General features: G+C 59.6%; 2 protein-coding genes across 2 annotated transcripts; both read left to right on the top strand.

Annotated features, from left to right (window-relative positions):
- The first annotated feature begins 7,483 nt into the window (after nucleotides 1–7,483).
- On the top strand, nucleotides 7,484–22,137 carry SLC25A1 (solute carrier family 25 member 1). Its single transcript, XM_064168441.1, has 9 exons — nucleotides 7,484–7,611; nucleotides 17,951–18,058; nucleotides 18,205–18,304; nucleotides 18,518–18,656; nucleotides 19,558–19,642; nucleotides 19,788–19,892; nucleotides 20,233–20,348; nucleotides 20,625–20,698; nucleotides 20,797–22,137. The coding sequence occupies exons 1-9, from the start codon at nucleotides 7,521–7,523 to the stop codon at nucleotides 20,909–20,911; spliced, it is 933 nt and encodes a 310-aa protein (XP_064024511.1). The 5' UTR covers nucleotides 7,484–7,520; the 3' UTR covers nucleotides 20,912–22,137.
- Nucleotides 22,138–22,510: 373 nt separating this feature from the next.
- LOC135188708 (somatomedin-B and thrombospondin type-1 domain-containing protein-like) lies at nucleotides 22,511–24,475 on the top strand. Its single transcript, XM_064168322.1, has 4 exons — nucleotides 22,511–22,718; nucleotides 23,490–23,672; nucleotides 23,786–23,876; nucleotides 24,386–24,475. Exons 1-4 carry the CDS (start codon nucleotides 22,511–22,513, stop codon nucleotides 24,387–24,389), a joined length of 486 nt encoding a protein of 161 aa, XP_064024392.1. The 3' UTR covers nucleotides 24,390–24,475.
- Nucleotides 24,476–25,133: the final 658 nt, after the last annotated feature.

Here is a 25,133-nt window from a genome sequence, read left to right as displayed (position 1 = left end):
GAGGAGGGAGCTGTGGTCTCTTCACTGGAGATGCCAGCACACTGTTGTGTGCGGAGGCCACGCTGCAGGAGTTGTGCTTCCATGACTGGGAAAGCTTCAGTCCTGTGCTGAGGCAGATGCTGCAGTTAGTGTCTTCTCCACTAAAACACACCAGCACAGCAGAGGTTTTGTGCTGAATTGCGCTTGAACAGGGCAAGACATCTTTAAGTGCCAACCAGAAGAGACTTCCAGGGTCATGAGCAGCAAGCTGTGCCTCGGCACGAGTGGAGTTGGTGTATTGTATCCCTGGGTCGCTGCACTGTGACAGCGAGGGCAGAGACATGTCCTGATAGAGAGCAGCGTGGTCCCAGTGGTAATCCACCATCCTGGCCTCAGTTCTGTACTGCTCGAAGTGCTGAGCAGCCAGGGAGTTCAAATCTGCAGGAGCCAGCCAGGCAGCATGCTGCTTTCCAGGCAAATGGTGCTTGTTTTGTAGCCAGTTCCTTGAGGGGAGAAAGGAATTTGGGTAGGTCAGCTGGAACTGAAGACCAGCTCTGGTGGTATTATGATTGTGGGAGTTTCCTTCCTCTCGAATTTTGTGACCTCACAGTAACAAGGACAAGGCAATGGTGGAACAGAGGGCACTGCTAGATGAAACACTCCAACAGCTCAAGTCCTGTAGGAAATTGGGCTAGCCTGGGGATCCTTAACAGCTTCAACATAGTAAAACCTTGTTAGAGGAAGGGCTGATGTCTCAGGGGAAGCAAAACTGCCTCCTCTGAGGAACAGGCTTGCTTTAGTTGTTCTCTTGGTATCTTGAGCTCTTGCTAAGTATGGTTTATAAACTTTGTGATCTTGCATTCCAAAGCATTCCCTGCCACTGAAGTGCAGCTCTACCTCAGCTGTGGAACGAACCCTTGTGTATCAGTGCACTTCCCTGCTTCTTTACATTAAGTGCAGTCGTTCTCAGCAGGACATCAGCCCTCTTCTGGTGGCCTGAGTGGAGGATTTCATTCACTTGAAGCTGCAGTGTCCATCCAAGTTTTCAAGAACTTCTGGATAAGACCCTTTTGCAGGAAACCTCCTTTCAAAGTGAAACTTCTCACTCATTCCCCTTGCTTCAGTGAGATGGGACCAATGCTGCCATGAGCTGATCGTGCAGAGTGCAGCACCTGCAGACTGACTTCTGGGCTTACAATCCTGTCAAACAGTAACTTTCTTGTGCCTGCATGCAGGCCTTGGCTGGCTCAGGCTTTCCCTGCAAGAAACTGAGCATGGATTTCCTTCTATTTGGCAGGGGAATTTCCCCCAGTCTGGCAAGTTTTGGGTACCTCTAGCTGTGGCATCAGGGCTGAGAAGCAATTCAGGAGGGTTGCTGTGCAGCTGCTGTAATGTCTTGTGAGCTAGGTGGAAAGTGATCTCCCTGCCAAGTACTGCAAGGACATGTGCTCCCCTTGGCACCAGATTCTGAGCTGCCTTCAGCTGCTCACTCGGCACTAGCACTAGGGCTCCTCACGCTATTCTTTGCTCCCTTGCAGCTTTAAAGGTTACTGCTTGCTTTTGGTACAAGCACCAAGTGAAAGGGGAGGAAGAGTGTCCAACAAAGCTGCTGCTAGAAGCAGAGTTCTGGTGGAGGCTGCTGCTGTCTGCTCTATTGGGTTGGACAAGCGAGCCCTGTAAGCTCGGGAGGAGTTAAACCTGGGAGGAAGTTGTCACTGGGGTAAGTTCTGTTTCTTATTTGCTACATAATGTGGTGCTTTAGAGGACTTTTATTTCTCCAGTCCTCTTTTTAGGACTCTAATTAAATAGAGTAGCAGAAGAAAATGCTCTTAGCTGAGTTTGCTCTTTAGGAAACAAAATTAAGAGTTAGATGAAGCCTGTTGCAGTTTGTACATGGGAATGGAGGAAAGAGTAATGACTGCAAGGTCTGAAACTTGATTTAATAGCTTCTGTTTTTAGCAGCTGTGATGCTGAGAGCTGGCACTTAGAGCGTGGCATGGATCCCTTAGTAAGGCTGTATGAAATGAGGAACAGCTTTTTGCTTTTACTCTGGCAAATACTTATGCAGAAGCACAAAAGATTTCTTCTGGGTTTTTGAACTCTCAGACTGACAAACACCCTTTGTTGTCTGATGCCCACTTAGATGAGCGTGGCTAACTTCTGTACTTTGGCACATACCCTTGGGTAAGGCTGAATGTCCAAGGGCTGTATAGATAAAGTTCATGCTTCAACATGTGACATTCTGATCAGCAGGCTACATCTTAGCCACTGAGAAACTCTGAGTGTGATTAAACCAGCGTGAGAGTGGCTGCAGCTCACACTGCAAACAAGTGGAGGCCAGAGATCTTGCAAAGCTTGGAACACACAGCATTGCATGTCCTGGGCTCCCAGAGCAAGCAGCTTAGGAAGTGTGTGTGCTGCCTTGTGACAGGGCACATTCCTCCTCTGTAGAACTTCTTTCATCCTTTCTGGGTCCTTTCTGTTCTGCTATGAGTGCTTTGGCTTGTCACTTCTTTGCAAGCTGACAGTTTTTGCTTTGCAGATTAGCCCAAGACTGATCCAATTTAATATGTTCCTGCAAAATAAAATTGAGGCGTCTTGAATTTGTGATAAAAAAGTTATGGAACATAAGGCTGGAAATGCTGAAGGACACCAGAGTTGGTGTGTCATTAGGTTGTGCATTGCTAGGTGAATTAACACTTGCCCTAGCTATCTGCAGGTGCACCAGTCCCTCTTAATGGATCACAGGATCAGAGGATGTGAGGGGTGGGAAGGGACCTCTAGAGAGCCCCCAGTCCCCCCCTGCCAGAGCAGGAGCAGAGAACCCAGCACAGGTGGCACAGGAACACATCCAGATGGATCTGGAAAGTTTCCAGAGAAGGAGACTCCACAACCTCTCTGGGCAGCCTCTGCCAGGCCTCTGGGACCCTTCCAGCCAAAAAGTTCTTCCTCACCTTGAGCTGCAACTTCCTGTGCTGCACTTTGCACCCAGTGCCCTTGTCCTGTGCCAGGGCACAAGTGAGCAGAGGCTGTCCCTGTGCCTGCCTCCCTGCCCCCAGCCCTCAGCTAGTGCCAGACATTGCTCAGGTCCCCTCTCAGCCTTCTCCTCTGCAGGCTAAGCAGCCCCAGGGCTCTCAGCCTCTTCTCAGGCCCTGCAGCATCCTTGCAGCCCTGCCCTGGGGAGCCCAGCACTGGATGCGCTATTCCAGGTGTGTGCTCGGCAGGGCAGAGCAGAGGGGCAGGAGAACCTCCCTGGTTCTGCTGCCCACCCTCTTCTGAGCGCCCTCCAGGAGCCCATTGGCCTTCTTGGCCACAAGGATCTGAAGCCTTTATTCTGTTACATCTGATCCTGGCAGACATTCAGCTTGCAGAGGGCTTGCTGCTGGTGCAGGTTTGCTGGGTTCCAATACATTGTTTTCTGTGGGTGTCTTTCCAGAGGTGATGACAAAATGCTCTTAGCACAGGTATGTGTTTCAGCCCAGATCTTTCAGTGTGCACCCTTTGAGATCGTTCAGCAAGGAAGCAAAACCCATCTCTTCTCTTCCAAGCTAAATGAAACTCCAACGTTGCCAGCTCTTGAGCACTGGGGTGGTGGGAGTTTGAAATGCAGCCCACGAAGGCTAAGTCTTGTCTTGCTTTTGTGTGTCAGACATCCAAAGATCCCGAGTCAAAGTCTGAACGTGCTCAGCCATGCACTCTGCTGCCTGCTTCAGTGACTCAAGCAGATGATTTTTTTTCCCCTGTCTGCTCTGGTTGTAATCAAAACCTTAAAATACTCCATCTAAAAACCTGTATTTGTTCTTTTCCCCCTAGCGGTTATGGAAGGAAGGAAAGAAAAAGTCATCTGGGCTGTTCTTTCCTGCAGTGATGAAGTCTCTGGTGTTATTCCCCAGGTGCTGCTTATCCAGCTGGGATGCCAGGAGTGGATTCCAATGGGGAGGGTTGGTTAGTAAGTGTCTCAATTGCTTCCCTTTTTTGTTTCCATTTACGGGGTGGGGAAAAGGTCTTAAACTGCTAACAGGGCTTGTCAGCTGGAGTACTTTCTTCCTGCTGTGAGGGAGGCAGCACCGGGGTCTGGTGGCAGAAGGATAAGCTGTAAACACTGTGCAGTGCATGGATTGCACTCGTCTGAGATGAGTCAGGGCCACCCAAATGTTAATGTAACAGGGACTTCTGCTGGGCTCTGGAGAGGCTCAGGCTTGGTACTCTCAGTGACTAATCTTGGCTGTCAACAGGAGCTCTCTTTACGTGGCTACTCCAGTGGGAATCATGCAAGTTGCTTTGCAGTAGCATCCTCTTACAGCCAGAGTAGCTCCTGCTGCATGCAGCTAAAAGGTGGGGGAACACTGGCTCAGACCTGTTCCTTGAAGCCTGTTACACACAGGGGCTGCTGCACACGGGGCAAGCATTTGCTCTCGACAGGGAAACCAGAGGCAATCAGTTTCTCTTATTTTCACCATCAGCCCCCAAGTGTTTTGGACTATTGCTGTGTGGAAAGGTTTGTGGTAGCCAATGAGCTGTAACACTGCAGATAAGAGAGCTGTTCAGGGAAATGATTCTCTGATTCAGGGGCATAAATCAGGGACTTATCTCCCTATATTGAGCAGCTCTCATCTCTGAAACCGAAGTGTGCTGCAGGTGCATCAAGCTGTGCTAATTGGGGGAGGAGCAAGGGATGGCAAAACTGATGAGCTGCTGAAGCAGGGGCACTGTGCACATACTGCTTGGGATCCAGGGAGCTCTGCCTGCAGCCAGTTTGTGCTCGAAACCAGCACGGAAGTCGCTTTCGTTGCTGGTAGCTCTGTTTAACACTGATGAGAGCCTAGAGGGATGCCAGGAGGCAGAGAGGCTGCAAGAGCACCTGTTTCACAACTCTATCTTCTTATGGCAGCAGGGGCAAGCACCAACCAGCAGCAAGGGAGGTGGGCTCCAATTGTCAGGGAGTTCTTTCGCTGAGAATCCCTGAAGTGAGAGGGGTAAGACAGAGCCACATAGCTGTCAGGGTTGGAAAGGACCTCAAGGATCATCTAATTTCAACCCCTGCTGCCATGGGCAGGGACACTCTCCACTAGATCAGGTTGCCCAGAGTCTTAAAAGCAGAGGCCCTGATGTCTTATCTGCAAGAGTAGCTGCTTTTTTCATGCTGTGACCACCTATTTCCTAGGAGATGCCCTTGACCATTAAGTCCACTCAAGCCTTTACTTCATGTAAACCTCTTATGGTATTTAAAGCACACCTTTTGCAGCCTCCTGTGTTTCAGGGGTTGCTTATCTTCCTTAGATGCCCTTCCTCTCCAGGCACTCTGCTGGGCAGTGGCGTTAGCAGCCACTTGGAGGTCAATTTGAGATGGTTTGCAATCTGTGTGTGATTGAGTATGACTAATCCCTTCCCTGTGGAGCAAAGCAAGCAGTGTCGTGAGCCCCACTGACTGTTTTTCTTGGGCAAGATGAGGCTGTGTGCACAAGAGCTCTGTGAGTTGGTTTGGGAATCCCTAAGAATCAGCATTTGTTGTGAAGCTGCTGATGGGCTGACAGCAGCAGCTGCATGTGTCCACAAGCACACATACATGTGGTGGTACCTGCTGGAAGTTGCAGAGGTTAAGCAGAGACCCAAATGCTTTTCCAGATGTTTGCTATTGGTTTTACTATTCCAGTACTGCTAACCTGAGCACTGAGTAGCTGCTCTGCATCTAGGGCTGGGGCTGTGAATGTTTATTCCTTCTGTGTATCCTTCATTTTGGTTTGGGTTTTTTCCCCAGCACTGGAGGGAGTTTGCCCTAGGTTTGCCATGGAGCCACCTCAGTCAACTTGCCTCTGTGACTGCCTCAAGTCTGTTCTGAAACCATGTCTAGTTTTGGCATCATCCAGGAATGAGTTCCGTCCTTTTGCTTAATCTTGGCAGGATAAAGGTGCTTCAGTTTCCCAAATGGTCTCTCTGCAGTCAGTTTAGCCACAGAGCCATAGCTGTAGCGCTGCTCTCCACCTGCACAGTGTGCTTTCAGATGAACCCAGCTGCCTGAGTGCTGAGTCCTGTTAAGCAGAAGTCAAGTCACAGTGCACAGATAGCACATGCTCCTGCCAAGACCTGCTACTCATGGCCTGGGGAGACCTCTTACACACTTTGCAATAGAGTGGCTGTGCCAGGTGTGAAAGCACAGCTCCGAAGTCCAGGTGCAGTGTTCCCTGCTTCCTGTGACATTCCAGACACAAAAGCAACTGGGGTTGGTTTTTGGCCCCAGCATTCCTGTGCATGCAGCTTTCAGGGCTGTCTTCCTGCAGCGAAAGCAGAACCAAGCAGTGGTGCAGTTATTTGGTGGTTATGTAGGAGCAGCAGCCACAGCCTCCCTCTCTAAGATCCTAAACGTGACCTGGCCCCCACCCTCTGTGCACCCACAGGCTCTCCTTGGCTTCCAGAATGCTTTGGTTTCTGTTCCTGTTGTGTTGGGTGTTTGCTTGTGGTCAGTGCCTTGGCCCTTCCCATGTCTTCCTTCCTTGCCAACTGTGAACCAGAGGACTGAAGAATGGGTGCGGGGAGGAGCAAACCCACACGCTTGAAGTGCACTTGGACCAGCAAGGCTCAAACCTGCTCTGAAGGGAGCCCAGAGCGGATGTGTTGTGCAACTCTTAGGTAGGAGTGTGCTTGGGGGGGGGGGGGTTACAGCCTGCTCCGGGAGTGCTGCTGCCTGTGCTGGCTGCTGCCTGCTCTTCATGGACTGATAGGGGTTGGAAGTGACCTCTGGACCCTGTGCTAACACAGGGGCACCTAGGGCAGGTTACAGAGGACTGCAGCCAGCTGTGCTTTGCGTGCCGTGGTGCCCAAGGCCAGCAGCAGCCTGAGGTGCATTAAGAACCCTCTCTGCCGAGCCTGCACCTGGAGTGTTGTGTCTAGTGCTGGGCTCCCCAGTTCATGAGGGACAGGGAACTACTGACGAGAGTCCAAGGGAAGGCTGGGATAATGATGGAGGGGCTGGAGCATCTCTTAAAGGAGAGGCTGAGAGACCTGGGTGCCTTTAGCCTGGGAACGAGCTGACGACGGCGCAGATCTTACCGAAGCACAGAAAGAGGTGAGGGGTGGAGGCCCTGAGGGTGGGAGTAGGACCCTGCCTCGGACACGAGGCAACAGCTACGAGCTGCAACCCTGCAGGCTCCATAGGAGCTCTTGCACTGAGGGCGCCGGAACCCTGGCACAGCTGCCCTGGGAGCTTCCCACACCCGCCCCTGTGCCTCCCTCCCTCCCCGCCCGCCTGCCGCCTCTCCGCGTCCCTCCGCCGAGCGGCTTTCCCGTAGGCTCCGGCGCACTCCTCATTGCCGCACCGGCGGAGCCCGGGCCGCGGCCCAGCCGCCCTCCGCCGCCTCCGGGCCGCTCCGCGCTCCCCCCCTGCGCTCCCTCTGCCGCCGGCCGAGCCCCGGGACCCTCCCCCGCCCCGCCCCACGAGGATGTGACGCCGCCGGGGCCGCCCCTCCGCGGGCGCGGCCCTGAAATACGGCCCCGGCCGCCGCTGCCGCCGCCGGGCAGCGCAGGAGCCGCGGCGCAGCGCGGCCATGCCCGCCCCCAGCGCGCCCCGCCGCCTGGCAGCCGCCGCCCCCGCCGGCAAGGCCAAGCTCACCCACCCCGGCAAGGCTATCCTGGCAGGTAGGTGTCCCCCCGCACACCCGCCCCGTTCGTGGGGCTCTCCTCGCCTGTGGGCTCTGCCCGGCCGCCGCTGCCAGCGTGGGCATCCGTGCAGGGCGGGGGCTGCCGCGACCCTCCCGGGGAGGCAGTGCGCTGCCCGCAGGTGCTGCTGCCCGCAGGTGCTGCGTCCCGGCCGCCCCGGCACTGCCGGGCATCGCCCGCTGCCCCCCCGGCCCCGCCGCATCCTGGCAGCCGCTGCCCCGCGGCGAGCAGGATTTCCCTTCGGCAGTGGCAGAGCCCCGGCAGATGCCCCCTAGGCTGGCTCAGCTCGCCGGGCTCCTGCTGCTCCTGGCCCCGGAGCCGCAGCGAGGCTGTGCCTGCAACCTGTGGCCTTGCTGGGGACGTGTCTCTGTTCGCACCGCGGGCTGAGCGCGGGGCTGCGATGGGGCAGGTCCTCATGTCAGCAGCAGGGACTTGAACCGATGGAGGAGGCGGCAGTAGGGGACCTCCTTGTGCACCTCCGGATGACGTTGGGGGAGAAGCTGAAGCGGCAGCTTAGGGCAGGAGCAGCGGTAACTGATGTTGCATGCTGCTCTGATGCAGCTGCTGGGTGCCTCCTTTGTGTCTCAGCATCAGTCCCTGTGGATCAGGGCGTGTTTTCCCAGCGAGTCCTGGCCATTTCCACGGGATCTGAACAGTCTCTAAGCACAGCAGTAACTGCACAGTTAATGCTCCTCCTTCTGCATGTAGCTGCTTTGAGTTCTGAGCTGAGTGCGGTCCAAGACAGTCACAGGCTTGTTAAACTCCTTTGTAGCCGTTCATTAGCTCCCTGCTTTCTCCTGCCGCTCTGGAGACAATTCCCCGAGTGGAGATTAGTGTCTTCCCTTTGAAATGAGCCACTGCAGTCTCAACGTGATTGACGTGTTTAGACCTTTTGTGTTTTCCAGCCAATTCCTCCTCCTACGATTGTGCCTTTGTTCGTCTGTCCAACTCTGCTCCTCTCCAAGGGCAGAGCTCCAGCCCCCTGTAGCGAGGACCCGGAGGAGCAAGCTCTGCCCGCCTGGGCTGGCTGTGGGGAGCCTGCTCTTGCTGTTCCAGCTCTGCCCGCTGGCGCCGGCCCCTGCCTCCTTAGTCAACCACCCCTCGCCAGCTCCATGGAGCTGCCTGTGATGGCAGCGCAGGGGGAGATGGATGGTGCAAAAGGTGGCAAGGACTCCTAGGGCCGTGTCACCTCGAGGGGTCTGTGCTGTCAAATGAGAGGGTGTCATCTCCTTCAGATGGACCCTTCAGTGAGGTAGGGCTCCAGAGCCCTCTGCTCCTCAGGGGTCCCAGGGTTTGTGGTGCCATCCCCTTGAAGTGAGCTGTTAATTCAGGGCTTTCGTTTAGAGGGTTTCAAAGTGGGATTTGATCCTGCATCAGGATGGAAAGACAGGCTGCTTGCTCCCCACCCAGCCTCCCCAGCCGTTCCCAACTCGCTCTACACGTGTGCTGTGCCAGGCTGCTACTGCCTGGGCCAGTGCATCAGGAGACTTTCACAGTCCCGGTGCAGGTTTGCAACTAGGGATCATCAGATGTGGATGGCTTACTGACATACCCTGACAGAGAGGCTGCAGCAGCCTTGCCCTGCGCTCCCATCCAGGAGATGGTGTGGGTGTGCCTGGAAGCTGTTCAAGTGTAAAGGAAGGAGCATGGGTTTTGTGGCCTCTGCCAGGTGTCAAGTTGGGCAACGTAGCACAAAGCTGCACATGCCCCCACTTGGAGGAGCCTGTCTAGGTCTGTATGAGGCTGCAGAGGTGGGAGAAGGACCTCGTTTTGGTGCTGGTCCTTTCCTTGCATGCAGCAAATCAGAGTAATTGGTTAATGGGCAGAAGTCCAGCCAAGCCTCTGTGACATCTAATTGTGTTAGAGAACCACAGAGAAGAGAGAATGCTGCTGTTAACCCTCTGTGTCCCAGGCTGCCCAGCCCTCCAGCCCCTTGCTGTGGGCATGGAGTGCCATTTGTGTCTGTCTCTGCCGACAAAGGAGTTTGCTGACAGTCTCAGGGTTCCTCATCTGACATCTGCCTGCACACCAGGGGTGCGTGCTCCAGAGCTCAACCTTCTGGAGCGCTGGAGATGCTCAAGCCAGAGTGACTGTGCTGTGTTTCATCTGCCTTGTGCTGGTAGAGCTAAACAAGCACCCTGGGTGCAGATCTGCTCCCAGACCCTGCGTGTGGCTGAGATCCTCTGCCGAGGAGGCACAGCTCCCTCACCGTGCCAGACCTAAGCATGCTGAGGTTGGCTCTTCCGAAGAGACGCAGTCAGGCCCTGGCTGCCAAGAACTCTTCTCCTTCAGCTGTCACAAGAGATACACTCAAAAGTTAAACATTAATTTGCTAATGGGTCCTCGTTTGTCCAAGCAGTTGCGTGCCAAGGCAGTGCTTCACCTTGCTGTGCCCACACAGCCTCTTCCAAAGCATCCTTTAGCTGGCCACACTCCTGTCCCTCCTGCCAGCCTGCTGCAGGGCTGGGAGCTGCTGCTCCACCTCGCTGCAGCAGGAAAGCAGGGAGCTCGAAGTAAAGGCAGCAAGGGGGGAGACAGGAGCATTGGCTGCAGAGCTAGCAGGGGCTGCCACCCCTGTGGTTTCCATGGAGGGGGTTTTCAGGCACCATGGTGTTCCTAGACCAGCTTGGTCCTCCCTGGGGTGGACCGTTTAGGGCCCCGCACAAATGCTCCTTGCTGTTTTGCATGCAAACCCCTGCCCTCCTCCTGAGAATTTTGCTCCTGGTTAGCAGCAGCTGTTTGATGAAAGGCTTTGCCTGCCCTTCCCGGAGTTAAGTACAGACTGACTCTGTTTTTAGCCAGCTTTGAAGCCAGGGGTCTGCTCCCTCCCACAGAGCCTCGCTCTTCGGATGGGACCTCTGCCTGCGTGGGGGCTGGTGCTCAGTTGTTCCTCCTGCCTACACCTAATCCTGCCTGCTCAGGGCGGCAGGGTGCCTGGATGCTCCCACATGGTGCTTCCTTTGGACAGAGCTCGCCGTGGCCGTGGCTGCTGCTCCTCTGCCGCTTGCTACAAACACCGAGTGCCACCGGGCAACAGCAGTGACGTGCGTCAAGGTCTCAGGAGGGGCATGGGCATGGGGGAGAGAGGCTGCAGGGTAGGAGGAGAAGGGCCTGCAGGGCAGGGCTCGAAGCAGGGAGCCCAGATGAGAAACAAAGCAGTAATTAGAGCTTCAGTTTCCTCCTCTTTGTTAGTCTGTGATATGATCTCTCCGAGGAAGTGCAATACCTGCAGAGGAGAGCAGGCAGGGCCCAGGTGTGAAAGCTGAGACCTGCTTCTTGCAGAGCAGGACTCCTTCCCCTGGAGACCCAAGTCCACCTGGACTTGCAGGGCACTCCAGGGGGGATGGGAGGGAGGTTGTCCTGCTGGGAATGGCAGTGAGTCAGCATGCTCCCTGGCTTTCAGATGGATGCCTGCTGCTCACAGCAGGGCGGGGAACGTTGTCCCCTCGGTGCTGAGCTGGGGGAGCTGGCTTGTGGCTAGCATGGCAGTGGAAGAGGATTGATGAGCATAGAGGGAATCAATCTTGCTAGGTCTGCTGGCCCTTGGTGCCTCACATCTGGTAAGAAGCCCCCCTGGCTGTCATCTGCTAGGGAGTGGGGCAGAAGGATCGCCATGGCCTTCAGCCTGCATGGACTGCAGCTGCTAAGAACCCTAGAGCAGCCCCAAGGCTTCTCTGGTGTGAATGAGCTCTGTGGGAGCCGGGCTTAACCCCCTGCTTTGAAAGGCAAGTTCCTGAGCTTTCCAGGTGCCTGGTGCTCTGCCTGGCACTCTGCAGGCAACCATTTTCTCTGAGCTGATGTGGCGGTGGGAAGGAGCCATCAGTCTTCCCCGGGGCCACAGGCGCCGCCAGCGACAGCTCAGGGACCTTGCCGCATCTCTCATCTCCTGATGGCCTTGTGTGGTGCATGCCAATGCAGCCTCCCTGCAACCCTTCGCTTCTGTGCCAGGTCTCAGGTCACCTCCTGACAGCAGGAGTTGATTTTTTGGACGTGTCTTCTCTCTCCCTGTGCTCCAGTGCCTGGTGCAGCAGTCATTCTCCCACGCTGGTGGCAGGGGACCACAGCCTGGCCCCAAGGAAGCAGGGACCCAGCAGTGGCTCCTTCCTCCAGCTTCAGGACTGTGCTGGGGAAGACCTCCAGCAGCCCCAGGCTCTGACATTGGCTCCCTGTTGCCTGCCTCTAGAAAGAGTTCTGGACACGTGAAGAGTAGGTGTCTGAGGTGGCGTGGTGGAGTGGCAGCCTTGGGGTGCAAAGGGCAGTGGGCTGAAGGTGAGCTGAGCCAGGGTGAGACACTTGGCGGTCCCCAAAGGTGTAGTCAGCGGCGAAGGCAACTGTGAGCAAGGGGAAATGGCTTCTGCCATCACAGAGCCCCGAGGTCTGAGAGCTGGCAGTGACCGATTGCAGCCTCTGCCCATTGGCCGTCAGCGCGGGGAGGCTGTGCAGGGGCAGCCTGCTGGAGCAGGACCCTCCCAGGGAGGCTGCGGACCGACGGCTCCGTCCCACCCCAGCCTGATGTGCAGTGTTTGCTCGGGGCTGTTTACCCACCTGATGGCACATGTTTGCTGTTCCGTGCAGAGCAGCCCCTGACGGCAGCAGCCACCCCCGTGTTTACTGACGGGCACTCCGAGCCCTCCTGCCCCTCACCGGCCTTGCCCTGTCCAGACAGGAGACCGTCCAGGGGCCCCAGCCCCGCTGTGGGGCAGGGGCACCCTCTGAGACGAGCTGACCTGCTGCAGGTCACGTTTCTTCCCTCCCAACCAAGACTCCAGCAGCCACCTGGCAGGCCCCGGGCAGAGCAGCCCTCCCTCATCTCTGCCATGCAGAGCAGCAGCCCCCGCGGTGGTTCTCCCTGAGGACAGGGCTGTGGATGGGGAGTGAAGGGCCATGCCCTCAGTGCCATGGGAGAGCTTTCCCTGCAGGGCAGCCCCCGTGGTGGTTTTCCATAAGGATGAGGCTGTGGATGGGGAGTGAAGGGCCATGCCCTCAGTGCCATGGGAGAGCTTTCCCTGCAGAGCAGCCCCCGTGGTGGCTTTCCCTGAGGGTGGGTGGTGAAGGGCTGTGCCTACCAGAAGGTGCCCAGGTGAGCAGCGTGGTGCCAGCCCTGCTGAAAGCCAGCTCTTTGGAGGACACTGTCCCCAGGGAGGTGCCTGCCTGCGCTGAGCCTGCCGCTGGCTGTGGGGTGTGCGGGGCGGGAGGAGCCTGTTCAACCCGTTCCACCGCTGCAGGCAGGGCTGATTTCTCCTCCACCGCCTCTGGCTGGGCTGCGTTAACAGCATGGCTCAAGAGCAGTGGGGATGGCTGCCAAGGGGGGTCTGTCCTGCCGAGGCAGGGAGCCGGCAGAAGGTTGCTGATGGGGCAGCAGCTGGGGTTGGGTATTCCTGCCTCCCGGATTTGTAGCACCCTGCTGGTCTTTGATTGCTTTTGTGTTTTGGTTCTTACTCCCCCAGCTCTTGGCTAACGGGGAAGGGCACCAAGTCCCCGTGTGAGGGTAGGAGCCATGAGCACAGCACCCAGGGGGCAGGCAGCCTGGCTTGCAGTGCCTGCAGCGTGTGGTCCGTGCCCACCCCTTGCACCTGCATCTCCTGCCCTCTGAACAGGGTGGGCATGCAGGAGTCAGCCACCACTGGTGCTCTGGAGAGGAGCTGGAGGCCTCTTTGTGCCTGTCCCAGTGCTGTAGGAGCTCTGCTGGTCTGCTTCCAGGCCCTTAGGAAAGATCCTGCTAAATCTGAAGTTTAAGGAGCATTTTGTATGGAAATCAGGTGCTTGTGAAATTACTCTCAGAACGGAGAGGCTGAAGTTGCTCTCCAGGTGCTCACTTCTCATCAGTGCTGCCTGGGGACCTGCTGCTCTGTCGGCAGGAGCAGGATGCATTTGCAGGCCCAGGCAGTCATTTGCAGGAGTGGCAGAGTGCCACTTCTGCCCCTCCGTGGTTGCTGAACAGGGCAGTGGGTGCTGGCTGGAACCCTTGCTTCAGGGCAGGGGCTTGCAGAAGGTAGCAGTGCCAGCCCTGACTGTGCAGCCTTGGTTTGTGATGAGCCCCTGGGGCTCTGCTCTTCTCTACTGGGGCTGCATCCTCCAGCCCTCAGCACTCACCCTGGAGCTGGTGCTGGTGTCCCTGGAGCAGAGAGGCCAGGAGGTGGCCAGCGGCGTCCCCAGGAGGTGCTCGTTCGTGAGGTTTGAGGCCATTGTCTGAACCGAATGTGCTGATGCCATCCCCTGCTGTGCAAGCGTAGCAGAGGCAGCACCCTCCTGCTGTCCACAGGAACCCTCTTCCTGCCAGCTCTCCCCAGCTGTGCCCCTCTGCAGGGCAGAGCCGAACTTTTCCTGGAACAGCTGTGCCAAGGGCCTGGCAAACAGGTGTTCTTCCTGCCCTGCTGAAGCTGCAGGGCTGGCACTGCTGGCAGCCGAGGCGCTGGCAGGCTTGCTGCCGGCAAGGAGCCCTTGCCAGTGACAGCAGTGGGATTCGCTGCCAGAGGCACCTTCTCTGGGGCCAGGCAGAGCAGCCTTCCCTCAAGCGTGTGCTCTCTCCTCTGGCTCCACTGCATGCAGCTGCCCTCCCGGAGCCTGGCTGGGGATCTGGGCTGCCCCACGTGCCCTTTCACCTCCCCAGCGCTCGCTGCCAGCTGTTCCTGCTGACTGTGTTGCAAGAGCTGAAGCTGCTGGTTAAAGTCCGGGTAAACAGGTTGCAAAGCCTCGGGCAGCCCTGCCAGGGGAGGGCAGGAAGAAGCTGCTGCTGCTGAGCAGTGGGGTGATGTATTTGCATAGATCAAGGTTTCCATTGGAGCAAAGTGGTGTAGGGAGAGGACACCTGACAGCAGAGTGAGACCTCTGATGGATCTCATCGGCGGGGTGGGTGTTTGGTGCTGCTCTGTCTCTGCAGACAGAGGTAACACAGGTCACAGAGTGCAGCTGGAGTCTCTGCTGGATGCACCTTCCTGTGGGATTTGGGGCCAGAGCAACACTGGGTGGCAGGGAGGAGAGCTGGCAGCAGAGGCAGCACACGTTACCAGGCAGGGCCAGTGATCCTCCTGGGTGCATTTCCCTGAGCACACCTGGCTTCGCCTGTCCACACCTGGATTTGCCTGTGCACAGCCACTTCAAGGGTGTTGGAGTCTGTCCTAGCTGGGCAGGCTCCACTTGCCTTGTCTGTCCCCAGCAAGAGGTGGCAGAGGCAGTCAGGGTGCCAGCATCCAGCACTGCCTGTGCTGCTCCTCAAGCTCTGAGGCATCCCCTGCTGCAGACCTGTGTCTGCTGCTCTGTGTTCTGCAGTGTGCCAGGGAGGAAGCCAGGCCCTGTGGCTCTGGGATGGAGATACTGTCTCTTTCCACTCCCTGCTTCGCTCCAGGGAGCCAGCACAAGCACCTCGTTTCTCCTCAGCTCAGGCAGTCCCAATGCCCCAGAGGCTGCCAGTTCCCAGGAGCAGTAAGCTGTCCCTTTGCCAGAGCACTTCACAGCTCCTGGGGATGCAGCTTTGCCCATGGGACGCCAGGCAGAAGCTGTCTGCCTTATCTGCACGAACAGATGCCCTTAGTTCTGATGGCCCCCGAGGCTGTGGGCAGTTGCAGGTGTGGCATCCCTGCCTGTGCCTTCTGCTGTGCCTGCCATGAGCCAAGGTGCTGATTGCCCCTGGACCGGTGCTCGTCCCGAGCATTTCTCTGCTGCTTAGCTGTCAGAGGTGCTAGGGAAGCAGCTGGTGCTGGAGGACTGAAAGGGAACAAACATTACAGCTCTTAAAATGTCCACACTCCTGACCTGCCGCATAGGAGGGAGGGCAGTGGCCTTGGCAGCACCTGGAGTGTTTGTGTGGCAGCAACGCTGGTGACACAGTGGTGCATGGAGAGGTGCCAGCCAGTGCTCAGCTTGTCAGGGACCATTGTGCCCAGCTGGAGGATGCTGCTCCTCGTACAGCTCCCCACGGCCCCACAGCCGTTCCCACAGGAGCTGCTGGGCATTGCAGAAGAAAGAATAGTGCTTGGCAAGCCTGGTGCCATGGCGCTGGCAGTGTCTGCACCTCTGACGGGTGTGCCAAGGAGAGGGTTGAGGAGGGAGCAGGAGAGCTCTGGGAACCCTGGGGCTGGTGGCTGTCCTCCCACGGTGCCTCGGGAGCGGTGTGAGCCAACCTCACTGTGGCTGTCAGAGTTTCCTCCTAGGCCAGCAGAGCACAGGCTGCTGCGGAGGCGTAGTGGCTGGCAGTGGGTGCCCATCGCTGCCTCCTGGGTGGTGCCTGCCTGGCCCGGGCTGAGCAGCTCCGTCCCCTCCTGGGAACACAGGGGCAAACAAGGGGCCTTTGTCTGCTGCAGTGGAGCCTGGCTGGCCTCATGCCCTCACCCCACTGCTGCCTGGGCTGGGGCACTGCCAGGCTGGGCTGGTGGCTCCTGCTCTAGGGCTGGGGGACCAGCACTTAGTGCCATGGTGTCCCCATCCCTGCCATGCCTGAAGGAGGAGGGGAGATACTCTTGGAATGTGTGGCTGGTGCTTTTCTGTTATCCTGGCAGCGCTGAGTGCTGGCACAGCTTCTTGGCCACCTCGGGGAGGAGAGCACAGCTCTGCCTGGGGGCTAGAAACAGGACAAGGCTGCTTTGGGGTGGGCACTGCTCAGCTGCTGCAGGGAGCACAGAGGCTGCTCTCAGCTCTCTCTAGAGAGGGGGCTGAGAGAGGGCAGTGGTGCCCCACGGGGTGCCAGCATGCCTGCCGAGAGGTCCCTGCGCTGGGTGAGCAGCTCCACGGCTTGGGCTCCGTGGGACGAAGCTGGAGGCAGCACCAGGGTGACTAAAGGCCTCTTGTAAAGGCGGAGGCCATAGCAAAGAAAGGAGACTGTGAGAGCCGGGGCCGCGGAGCTGCCTGCTCCCGCCGTGCGGAGCAGCCGTGCCCTGGCGGCTCCCCTCGCCGGGGAGGCTGCTGATGAGCACAGCCTGCAGCGCCAGGCCTGTGCTGGCCCGGGGCAAGCCCTGCCCGCGCCCCGCATCCCGCCCTTCCCCCGTGGCTGCGCCGTGCCCTGCCCCGGGACGTGCTGCGGCCGTGGCTGCGCCGTGCCCTGCCCCGGGACGTTCTGCGGCCGTGGCTGCGCCGTGCCCTGCCCCGGGACGTGCTGCGGCCGTGGCTGCGCCGTGCCCTGCCCCGGGACGTGCTGCGGCCGTGGCTGCGCCGTGCCCTGCCCCGGGACGTGCTGGGGCCGTGGCTGCGCCGTGCTGGGGCCGTGGCGGGGCCGTGCTGGGGCCGTGGCTGCGCCGTGGCGGGGCCGTGCTGGGGCCGTGGCGGGGCCGTGGCAGGAGCGCTGCTGAGTCACGCTGAGGCCGGGCCGGGCTGCAGAGGCGGCGGTGCGGGAGCTGCGAGCTGCTGCCCAGCCCATGCCAGGCCTGTGCGCTGAGGCCCAGGTTGCCCTGAGGGAGGCCCTCAGGGGCTGCTGCCAAGGGTGCCCAGCCCCAGCAGCATGCTCTGGGGCTCCCCAGCATTGCAGGGTCCACACTTGTTCCTATCGGGGGCTTTGCCCCAGTGCCAGCTCGTGTGTGCAGCATGGTTTGGCCCTGCAAGGCTCTGCCCCACGTTTCTCCCTTGCACTGGCACAGAGAGCTGCCATGGCATGGCAGGGTCCAGCTGTGCTTTGATGCACGGCACTGAGCCGCACGGGTGTGGGCTGAGCTGCAAACCAACCATCTGAGACCAAGCCTGGACCCCGGGGACCTCCAACCCAGCTGGCTTGGCTCTGCTGCCCCAGGGTAGCTGGCGGTGGGGCTGGCTGCAGGTGCTTCAAGTGAGCCAAGGGGATCCCAGCCACCGAGAGCCAGTGCCACCGGCTGCCAGGGTGGCTGTGGCAGGGAAGCTTCAGCCACTGTAATCAGCGCCCAGCAGCCGCTGCTGCGTGAGCTGCGAGCAGCCGGCGGGGGCTGATGGCGATTGTGCCTCCCCGCTGGCACAGCTGGGTCTGCAAACCAGCTCCTGCTGCACTGGGCAAGTGGTGCTGTGCCCCATGCTGCTGGGCTCCGCGGGGTTCACAAATCCCTGTGCTGGCAGCTCACCTGCAGGATGCAGGGCTCCAGGCAGGGAGAGATGCTGTTGGAGGGGAAAACAACGCTGAAACCATGGCCACAAGTGTGGTGTTTTGGCCACTTTTCCCACCCCTCTGGCCAGTCCCCTTGTCAGCTCTTGCCGTGGCCTGTGCAGAGTGCTAGGCTGGCACAAAGCCCCGTTGCCCCGTGAAGTCAGAGGTTTGGCGAGGACGGGAACGCCACATCCCAGCCCAGAGCTGGCTGCCAGCTGCTGCGGAGCCGGACAGGCGCAGTGCTGCCCCAGCCCCAGCATGGCCTCCTCTGCTGCTCAGGTGGCCTGGCCGGAGGCATCGAGATCTGCATCACATTCCCCACCGAGTACGTGAAGACGCAGCTGCAGCTGGACGAGAAGGCGAACCCTCCCCGCTACAAGGGCATCGGTGAGCGAGTGCCTGCCGGCTGGGGCTGGAGGCTTCCGGGGGTCCTGGTGGAGCTGGGGGGGGAGCGGGACCCGGCGGGGCGGGGGCGGCACCGCGGCCCTCGGCGTGGCCCCGGCTGACGGCGGCGCCGCTGTGCTGTGCCGCAGGGGACTGCGTGAAGCAGACCGTCCGCGACCATGGCATCCGGGGGCTGTACCGGGGGCTCAGCTCGCTGGTGTACGGCTCCATCCCCAAGGCTGCTGTCAGGTAGGTGTCCGCTCCGGCACGGGGCGAGTTGGGGGTGCCCCTGAGGCAGCAGTAACGAGGGGAGTGGGTTTGCCCTTCGCACCCCCAGCAGCACTTTCCCGGGCGGGGAGGGTCCGCTCGCAAGCTGTGCAGGGGCTCCTGGAGACAGACCCAGAGCAGGGGGGTGCGGCCCCCAGCCAGGTGCCCGGGGTTGGCACGGTGGCTCCTTGGCAGGTTCGGCATGTTCGAGTTCCTCAGCAACCACATGAGAGACGAGCAGGGGCGGCTGGACGGCACGAGGGGGCTGCTCTGCGGGCTGGGCGCCGGCGTGGCCGAGGCCGTGGTGGTCGTCTGCCCCATGGAGACTGTGAAGGTGGGTGGGAAGCAGCTGCCGGTGTCCCCCTGCCCTACCCCCCTCTCCCCAGTCCAGTCTAGGAGGGAGCAAGAGCCATAACTGCCTGAAGGCCTCGTGGGTTTGTTCATACCGGTGGTGTAAGGGAGGGATGGGTGCTGGAAAGCTCTATGGAGAGGCCAGGTCCAGCAGCCACAGCTCCTTCCCTGCTCCAGGGAGGAGTCCCACACGCAGGAGCCATCCCAGCACCCATGTGAGTTCTGTAAAAGCCATGCAGTCACTGGCAGAGGTGGTTCCTCAGGGCTTTCTCTGCAAAGGGGTTGAGGTGCTTGAGTGTGCCCAGAGAAGGGCACTGAGGCTGGTGAGGGGGCACAGCCCTGTGAGGAGAGGCTGAGGGCGTTGGGGCTGTGCAGCCTGGAGAACAGGAAGCTCAGGGCAGAGCTCGTTGCTCTCTGTAGCTACCTGCAGGGAGACTGTAGCAAGCTTGGGTTGGGCTCTTCTGCCAGGCACCCAGCAACAGAACAAGGGGACACAGCCCCAGGCTGTGCCAGGGCAGGTTCAGGCTGGACGTTAGAAGAAATTCTTCACGGGAAGAGCGATTGGCACTGGAATGGGCTGCTCGGGGAGGTGGTGGAGTGCCCATCCCTGGAGATGTTTAAGAGGAGGCTGCATGAGGCACTTAGTGCCAGGGGTTAGTGAATTAGAAGATGTTAGGGGGCAGGTTGGATTCGATGATCCTGGAGGTCTTTTCCAGCCTGGTTCCTTCTGTGAGAGGCCATGGGCACAGCCTTGCCCCGTGGTCTCCCCTGGTGTTTCCTGGCCGTGTGGGTTGGCTCTGATCTCGGGCTCAGCCCCAGGGCAAGGCGAGAGGTGGCCAGCAGCCCTCCGGGGCCGTTGCACTCTGTGTGTTTTCTCCCCACAGGTGAAGTTTATCCATGACCAGACCTCCCCCAACCCCAAATACCGTGGCTTCTTCCACGGCGTGCGGGAGATCGTTCGGGAGCAGGGTGAGTCCCACGGGCCTGGCCTCTGCGTGTCCCCACGCTGCGGGGGTGGGGCGGAGGGTGAGGGCGACCTCGAGCGGGGGCCGGGAGGTGAGGAGGATTTTCCTTGCCCGGGTGAGGCTCCTTCCAACACCTTCTCTTGCTGCAGGACTGAAAGGGACCTACCAGGGCTTAACTGCGACTGTCCTCAAGCAAGGATCAAATCAGGCCATCCGCTTCTTCGTCATGACATCCCTCAAGAACTGGTACAAAGGTATGGTGGCCCTCATCTCCAGGGCACCCCAGCTGTCCCCCTGCTCCACCAGCACATCCCTGGGAGCTGGTCTCAGGCTTTCTCCTAGCGTATCCTCTGCTTCTTGGGTCTCAGTCTCTTGGGAAGGAGAAGTGTGAAAGCCAGAGTAGGGTGGTCCCAGCCTGTAAGGCTGAAGCATCACTTTCACCCTGATCCTGAGCTTCTCTGTGGGGCTGAGATTGCAGGATAGTCCCCCAGTTCCTGGCTCAACATGAGCCCTGACTACAAGCAGCCAGACCTGGGACTTGCCATGCTTCATCCCCACACCACTGCTCTGCCCTCAATCTCTTCTCCTTCTCAGGGGATGATCCCAACAAGGTCATCAATCCATTTGTCACGGGGGTGTTTGGAGCCCTTGCCGGAGCTGCAAGTGTCTTTGGCAACACCCCACTGGATGTGGTGAAGACCAGGATGCAGGTATGGCACTGGGCCACGGTGTGGGACTGCTCTGCCTGTGGCAGGCTGGGCTCACCTGCTGCTTTAGATGATGCAGTGTGGTTTGGGGGATGCCCTTTGCAACCAGGCTGTGGGGGTGCTGGAAGTGTGCACGGAGGTGGGGACATCCCTGCCAGGTTCAGTGGCTCCCAGTAGCAAAAGAGGATCAGTTCCTCCTGGCACACTCCTAGCTCCCTGCATCCCCCTGGAGATCTTCCCCTGGCTCCAGCCTCTGACCCTGCTTTTGCCGTGCCACAGGGGCTGGAAGCGCACAAGTACAAGAGCACCTGGGACTGCACCTACCAGATCATGAAACACGAAGGGCCCCTGGCGTAAGCTCTGCGGCTGGGCGATGGGTGTGGGGGGGAGGATAAGTGGGGAGGGGGCTGTGAGGGCACCCAACCCCATGGCCTCTCTCTATCCCTGGCAGGTTTTACAAGGGCACAGTGCCTCGCCTGGGCCGTGTCTGCCTCGATGTGGCCATCGTCTTCATCATCTACGATGAGGTGGTCAAATTCCTCAACAAGGTGTGGAAAACGGACTGAGGGGGGCGGGCCGAGCTGCCCTCCCCCACCTCCCTCGCCCCGCGGGGCTGCAGCTGGAGAGCCATGACCAAGCCCGCAGCTGCCTGCGGGCACTGCCCGGGGCCAGGTCTGCCCCACGCGCACGCCCTCTCCCCAGACCCAGCCACCTTAACCCTTAGGAACAGGCTCTGGAGCAGGTTAAATTATTAGTTGTGTTCTAAAAGGAGTGGGGAGGGAGCAGCACCTCGGCCTCCAGACCTCCAGCATCTTGGTTGTGCCTGCCCCAATCCTCTGGTGATACTTCCCCCTGGGCCCACATCACCTGTGAGTGCCAGTTATCCAGGGTGAGGTGTCCCCTGGGATGGTGGCCCTGTGCCCCTGGCATCCCCCAGCAGCCAGGAACTGCCAGATGTTTAGAGGCCGTCCATTTTTGGCGGTGCCGAGTCCCCCCAGAGCCACGTGGGTGCCACTGCAGTTGGAGTCTCTTGGGGCTGCCAGCAGCAGCTGGAAGCGACGCACCAGGTCTCACAGTGCCTCTGAGGGGACCCACCAGCCCTACACCCCCTGGGATGAGAAGGTAGTGACCCACTAGTGCAGCCCCAGGCTCCCTCCTTCCTGCCAACACCAAGCAGTGCTGGGGTGCAGCATCCTGGCCCTTGAGTCCTCCTCAAGCCCAGGCTGCTGAGCAGTTGCTGCCCAGAATTGCACACAGAGCCAGGCCTTTAGTTCTCGCCCTGGGCCGAGCTGGGTGCCTCCATCACTTGAGTTTACAGTCAAGATGTGTGTGTGAGCCGAGGTGAGAGGTGCAGCCCCGTGCCACAGACCTGGGCCCTCGGCTGGGGGTGCAGACCCCTTCTTCTGCCACATTCCCTCCCCTCCCCCCGCCCTCTTGCCGCCTCTCTGCGGCCCTGTTGGTACCCCCGCAGCTTCCCGAGCTTCATGCTGCTCCACTAACACCCGTGGCCGTGGGGCCAGAACCCTGCGCTGCCTTCTGCTGGGCTCAGCCCTGCCAGATTTGTGCCAAACCTCTCAAAGTAGCCGAGGGGAGTGCGGGAGCTGGGGCTCGACCTGTCCCTTCCCCCTCCTGTTGCCAGCGATGAACGAAGCCTTAACGCGGGAGGGCGGAGGAGGAGGAGAGCCTGGGCGCGGTTCACCTGCGGCTTTCTGCTCTGAAGCCAGCGAGGGTTGTTTTTTTTATTGTTATTCTGGTTTACATTCGCAGTTTGAATAAAATGAGTCTGGCTTTAGCAGCTGCCTTGGTGTCCAGGCTGTGCTGGGGGGCAGCGAGCGGCTCCCGGGGTGCAGGCACGCCCTGGGCGCGGGGTGCCCCATTCCGTGAGGACTGGCCCAGCGCTGCCCGTTCAGAGATGCTCTCTGGCAGGTCCGGGGTTGCCTTGTCCCGGGCACAGCATTTTACTCACCGTTCTGGTTAATTTTGTGAAGCTCCTCGGCCCTGCCGCGGAGCAAAGAGCCGGGCGAGGGGCGGTGGAGCAGAAGGGAACAGGCTTTGTCCCCCCGCCCAGCCCGGGGGCGGTGCAGCCAGGGTTCCAATGCCGCCGCTGCCACCACCGCAGCCCTCACTCCTCGCCCGGCGTCCTCGACTTGCGGAGTCCCAGTGCCATGCGGGCACTGCTGCTCTGTGGGGGCTGGCTGCTGGCCGCCGGCTACCTGGTGGGTGCCACAGGCAGCTGCCGGCAGCGGTGCTGCCCGGGCAGGAACAACGCCTGCTGGGCTCCCGGCGCTCGCCGGGCTCGCTGCTACTGCGACTCATACTGCCAGAGGACGGGCGACTGCTGCCAGGACTTCCACGCCACCTGCCGCCGCGCCGGTGAGTGTCGGAGGGGTAGCACCGGCTGCACGCCACTGGCGGGGAGCGCCGGTCTGGGAATGCCAGCCCGGGCTGCTGCTTGCGGTGGCATGTGCTTGCTATTATCTGTCAGCCCCGTGGTTTGAGCAGGGGTGGGACGTGTCGGGGGCTGCCGGCTGGCTGGATTTAGAGTGAGATCCCGATTTTCCACTCTTTTCCATGCTAAATGCCTGGCTGCTGCCAGTGCAGTAGGAGAGCCCACAGGGATGGCCTCTGGGCTGCAGCTGCTGGTTGTGCTGTCGTTGCAAGCCTCGGAATCTGCAGCGTGGGACCTGAGTGGCACAAACCCCGGTGTCACCCCTGCCACTGCTGCGGGCAGGGCCTGGCACAGGGACGTGGGAACCGGGTGCTGTACAGGGAGTGTGGGCTTGGGGGCTGCAGAGCCAGCCCACCCTGGGGACCCAGCGCCGGGCGGGCGGAGGCTGCGGCCCCCCGCACAATTGCAGCAGTCAGCCCTGCCTAATCTCCGGGGAGATTAGCGGGGTCCCAGCTCAGCGCGATGCGGAGCCGCGGCAGCAGCACGGGGATAAAGGCCTGCGGAAGCAGCGCACAATGCCGCGGCACTGCCACGGCAATCCCTGCCCAGGAGGTGGGGAGAGGGGCTGCTGGGGTCCCCCTGGCCCTTTCCCTCCCTCCCCTCTCCCTTCCCCTGTGCTGCATCTTCTCTGCTCTCCTCCTCCCGTCTTCCATGCCACTGAAGCTCTCTTTTCCCGTTCTCCATCCCACGGGCAGCAGTGGGCTGCGTGGTGGGGCCCTGGGGGCCGTGGAGTGGGTGCAGCTCCCTGTGCGGGGTTGGCAGCAAGGCCCGCAGCCGCCAGGTCACCATCCCACCCCGGCACGGAGGGGAGCCCTGTCCGGACCTCAAGCAGCGTCGTGGCTGCCTGGGGGAGCACCCAGCCTGCAGGTCAGCCAAAGGTAAGGTGGGTCCTGTGGGGCTGCCAACCTCCCCCGTGCATGACCAACCCTGCTGCCTGTCCCAGAGCGTCTTTAGCCACCCACGTCCCTCACTCTGGTTGCTCTCCCGTCAGAAGTGGCTGAGATACTGCCCAGTTCCTTCAGCTGGGACTTCAGAGATCCCTGGCGGAGAGCCAGGCTGGTGCCCCCAGAGGAGCCATCTGGGTAGGCTTCTCTGCACCCTCCCCTCCCCAAAGCTGTGACTGATCTGCACAGTTCCCTGTAGCTGTGGCCCCTTTGCGACCTGCAGACCTTTGCAATCCCATGGCCATTACCCTTCTCTCTCTTTCTTCAATCTTGCCCTTTCTGCACTCCTTTCCTAGACCCCATGACCCATTTGCACCCCTCTAGAGCTATTACCCTCCTCTCCCACCCCCAGCCCCATGGCCCCTTCGCAGCTGCCCTAAAGCCATTCCCATCTCCCTAAAACTATGCCCCCTTTGCTCCCCACCCCAGATCTGTAGTCCCATCGTGTGCCCCACAAGCCATTATCCTCGCCAAATATTGACCCTCCCTAGACCACTCTCACCCCACCCCCAACCCCAGCCTCTTTACTACCCATCAAAGAAACACCACAACCTCAACCCTTCCCTCCGAGCACCACCTTCCCCTGCCTTTTCCCTTCTCCTGGGCCTCCTTTCCCCAGCCACTGCTGCTATTTCCACCTGATGCAGGTAGGGCCTCCCTACCAGAGGAGCTGCACTGGGACAAGTGGGTGTGCTGGGGGAGGACACACACACATGTCCTACCACCACTGTAAGGAGCCAGGTAGGTGGGAATTTGGGGGGGGGGATATGTCTTTAGAGGTGCAATGCGCCCTAAGGGCGCATTGCACCTCTAAAGACACATCCCCCCCTCCCCCTTCCATGGAGGAACATCTCTCCATGCCCTTAGAGCATCTCCTTAATCATAAACACACTGTTTTATCTATAAAACTAGTGTCACAACAGCATAGGCTGCTGTAACCTGTACCCTGAGCCTTGATCTCATTTTAATTAAGCTTACATTGATGGCACACCCCCAGCACTCCCTTCCAGGCTGTGCTCATCTCTGTGGTGGGGTGCTCAGCATTTCCTCCCCCTGCCCAGGGAGGTGAGCTGAGCTTCCCCGTGATGGGGAACGAGTGAAAATGCAGTGCCTGTTGTAATGTCACCCCCAGTGCAGGCTCCTGGCTGGCAGTTGGAGCGGACTCCCTGCATTTGAAGCCTTTATTGTTGAAGGAGGGGAAGAAACTTCTGCTTAGGAAGATTAAAACCAGTGAGGAAGTTGCTAGGATGTGGTGGAAGAACGTGGTGCTGAGGTTACAGCTGAGGGAGAAGATGGTGCAGCGGTGAGGAGGGAAGACAAGGCTCAGCCCTGACACCACTCCACGCCGTGAGGGGCTGCTGGCTGGGCGACGTGAGGCTGGAGGTGGCAGCTGGC

This window comes from Pogoniulus pusillus, chromosome 30 (assembly GCF_015220805.1).
Source record: "Pogoniulus pusillus isolate bPogPus1 chromosome 30, bPogPus1.pri, whole genome shotgun sequence".
NCBI classification, from domain to species: Eukaryota; Metazoa; Chordata; class Aves; order Piciformes; family Lybiidae; genus Pogoniulus; species Pogoniulus pusillus.
This window is presented reverse-complemented; position numbering and strand designations above follow the sequence as displayed.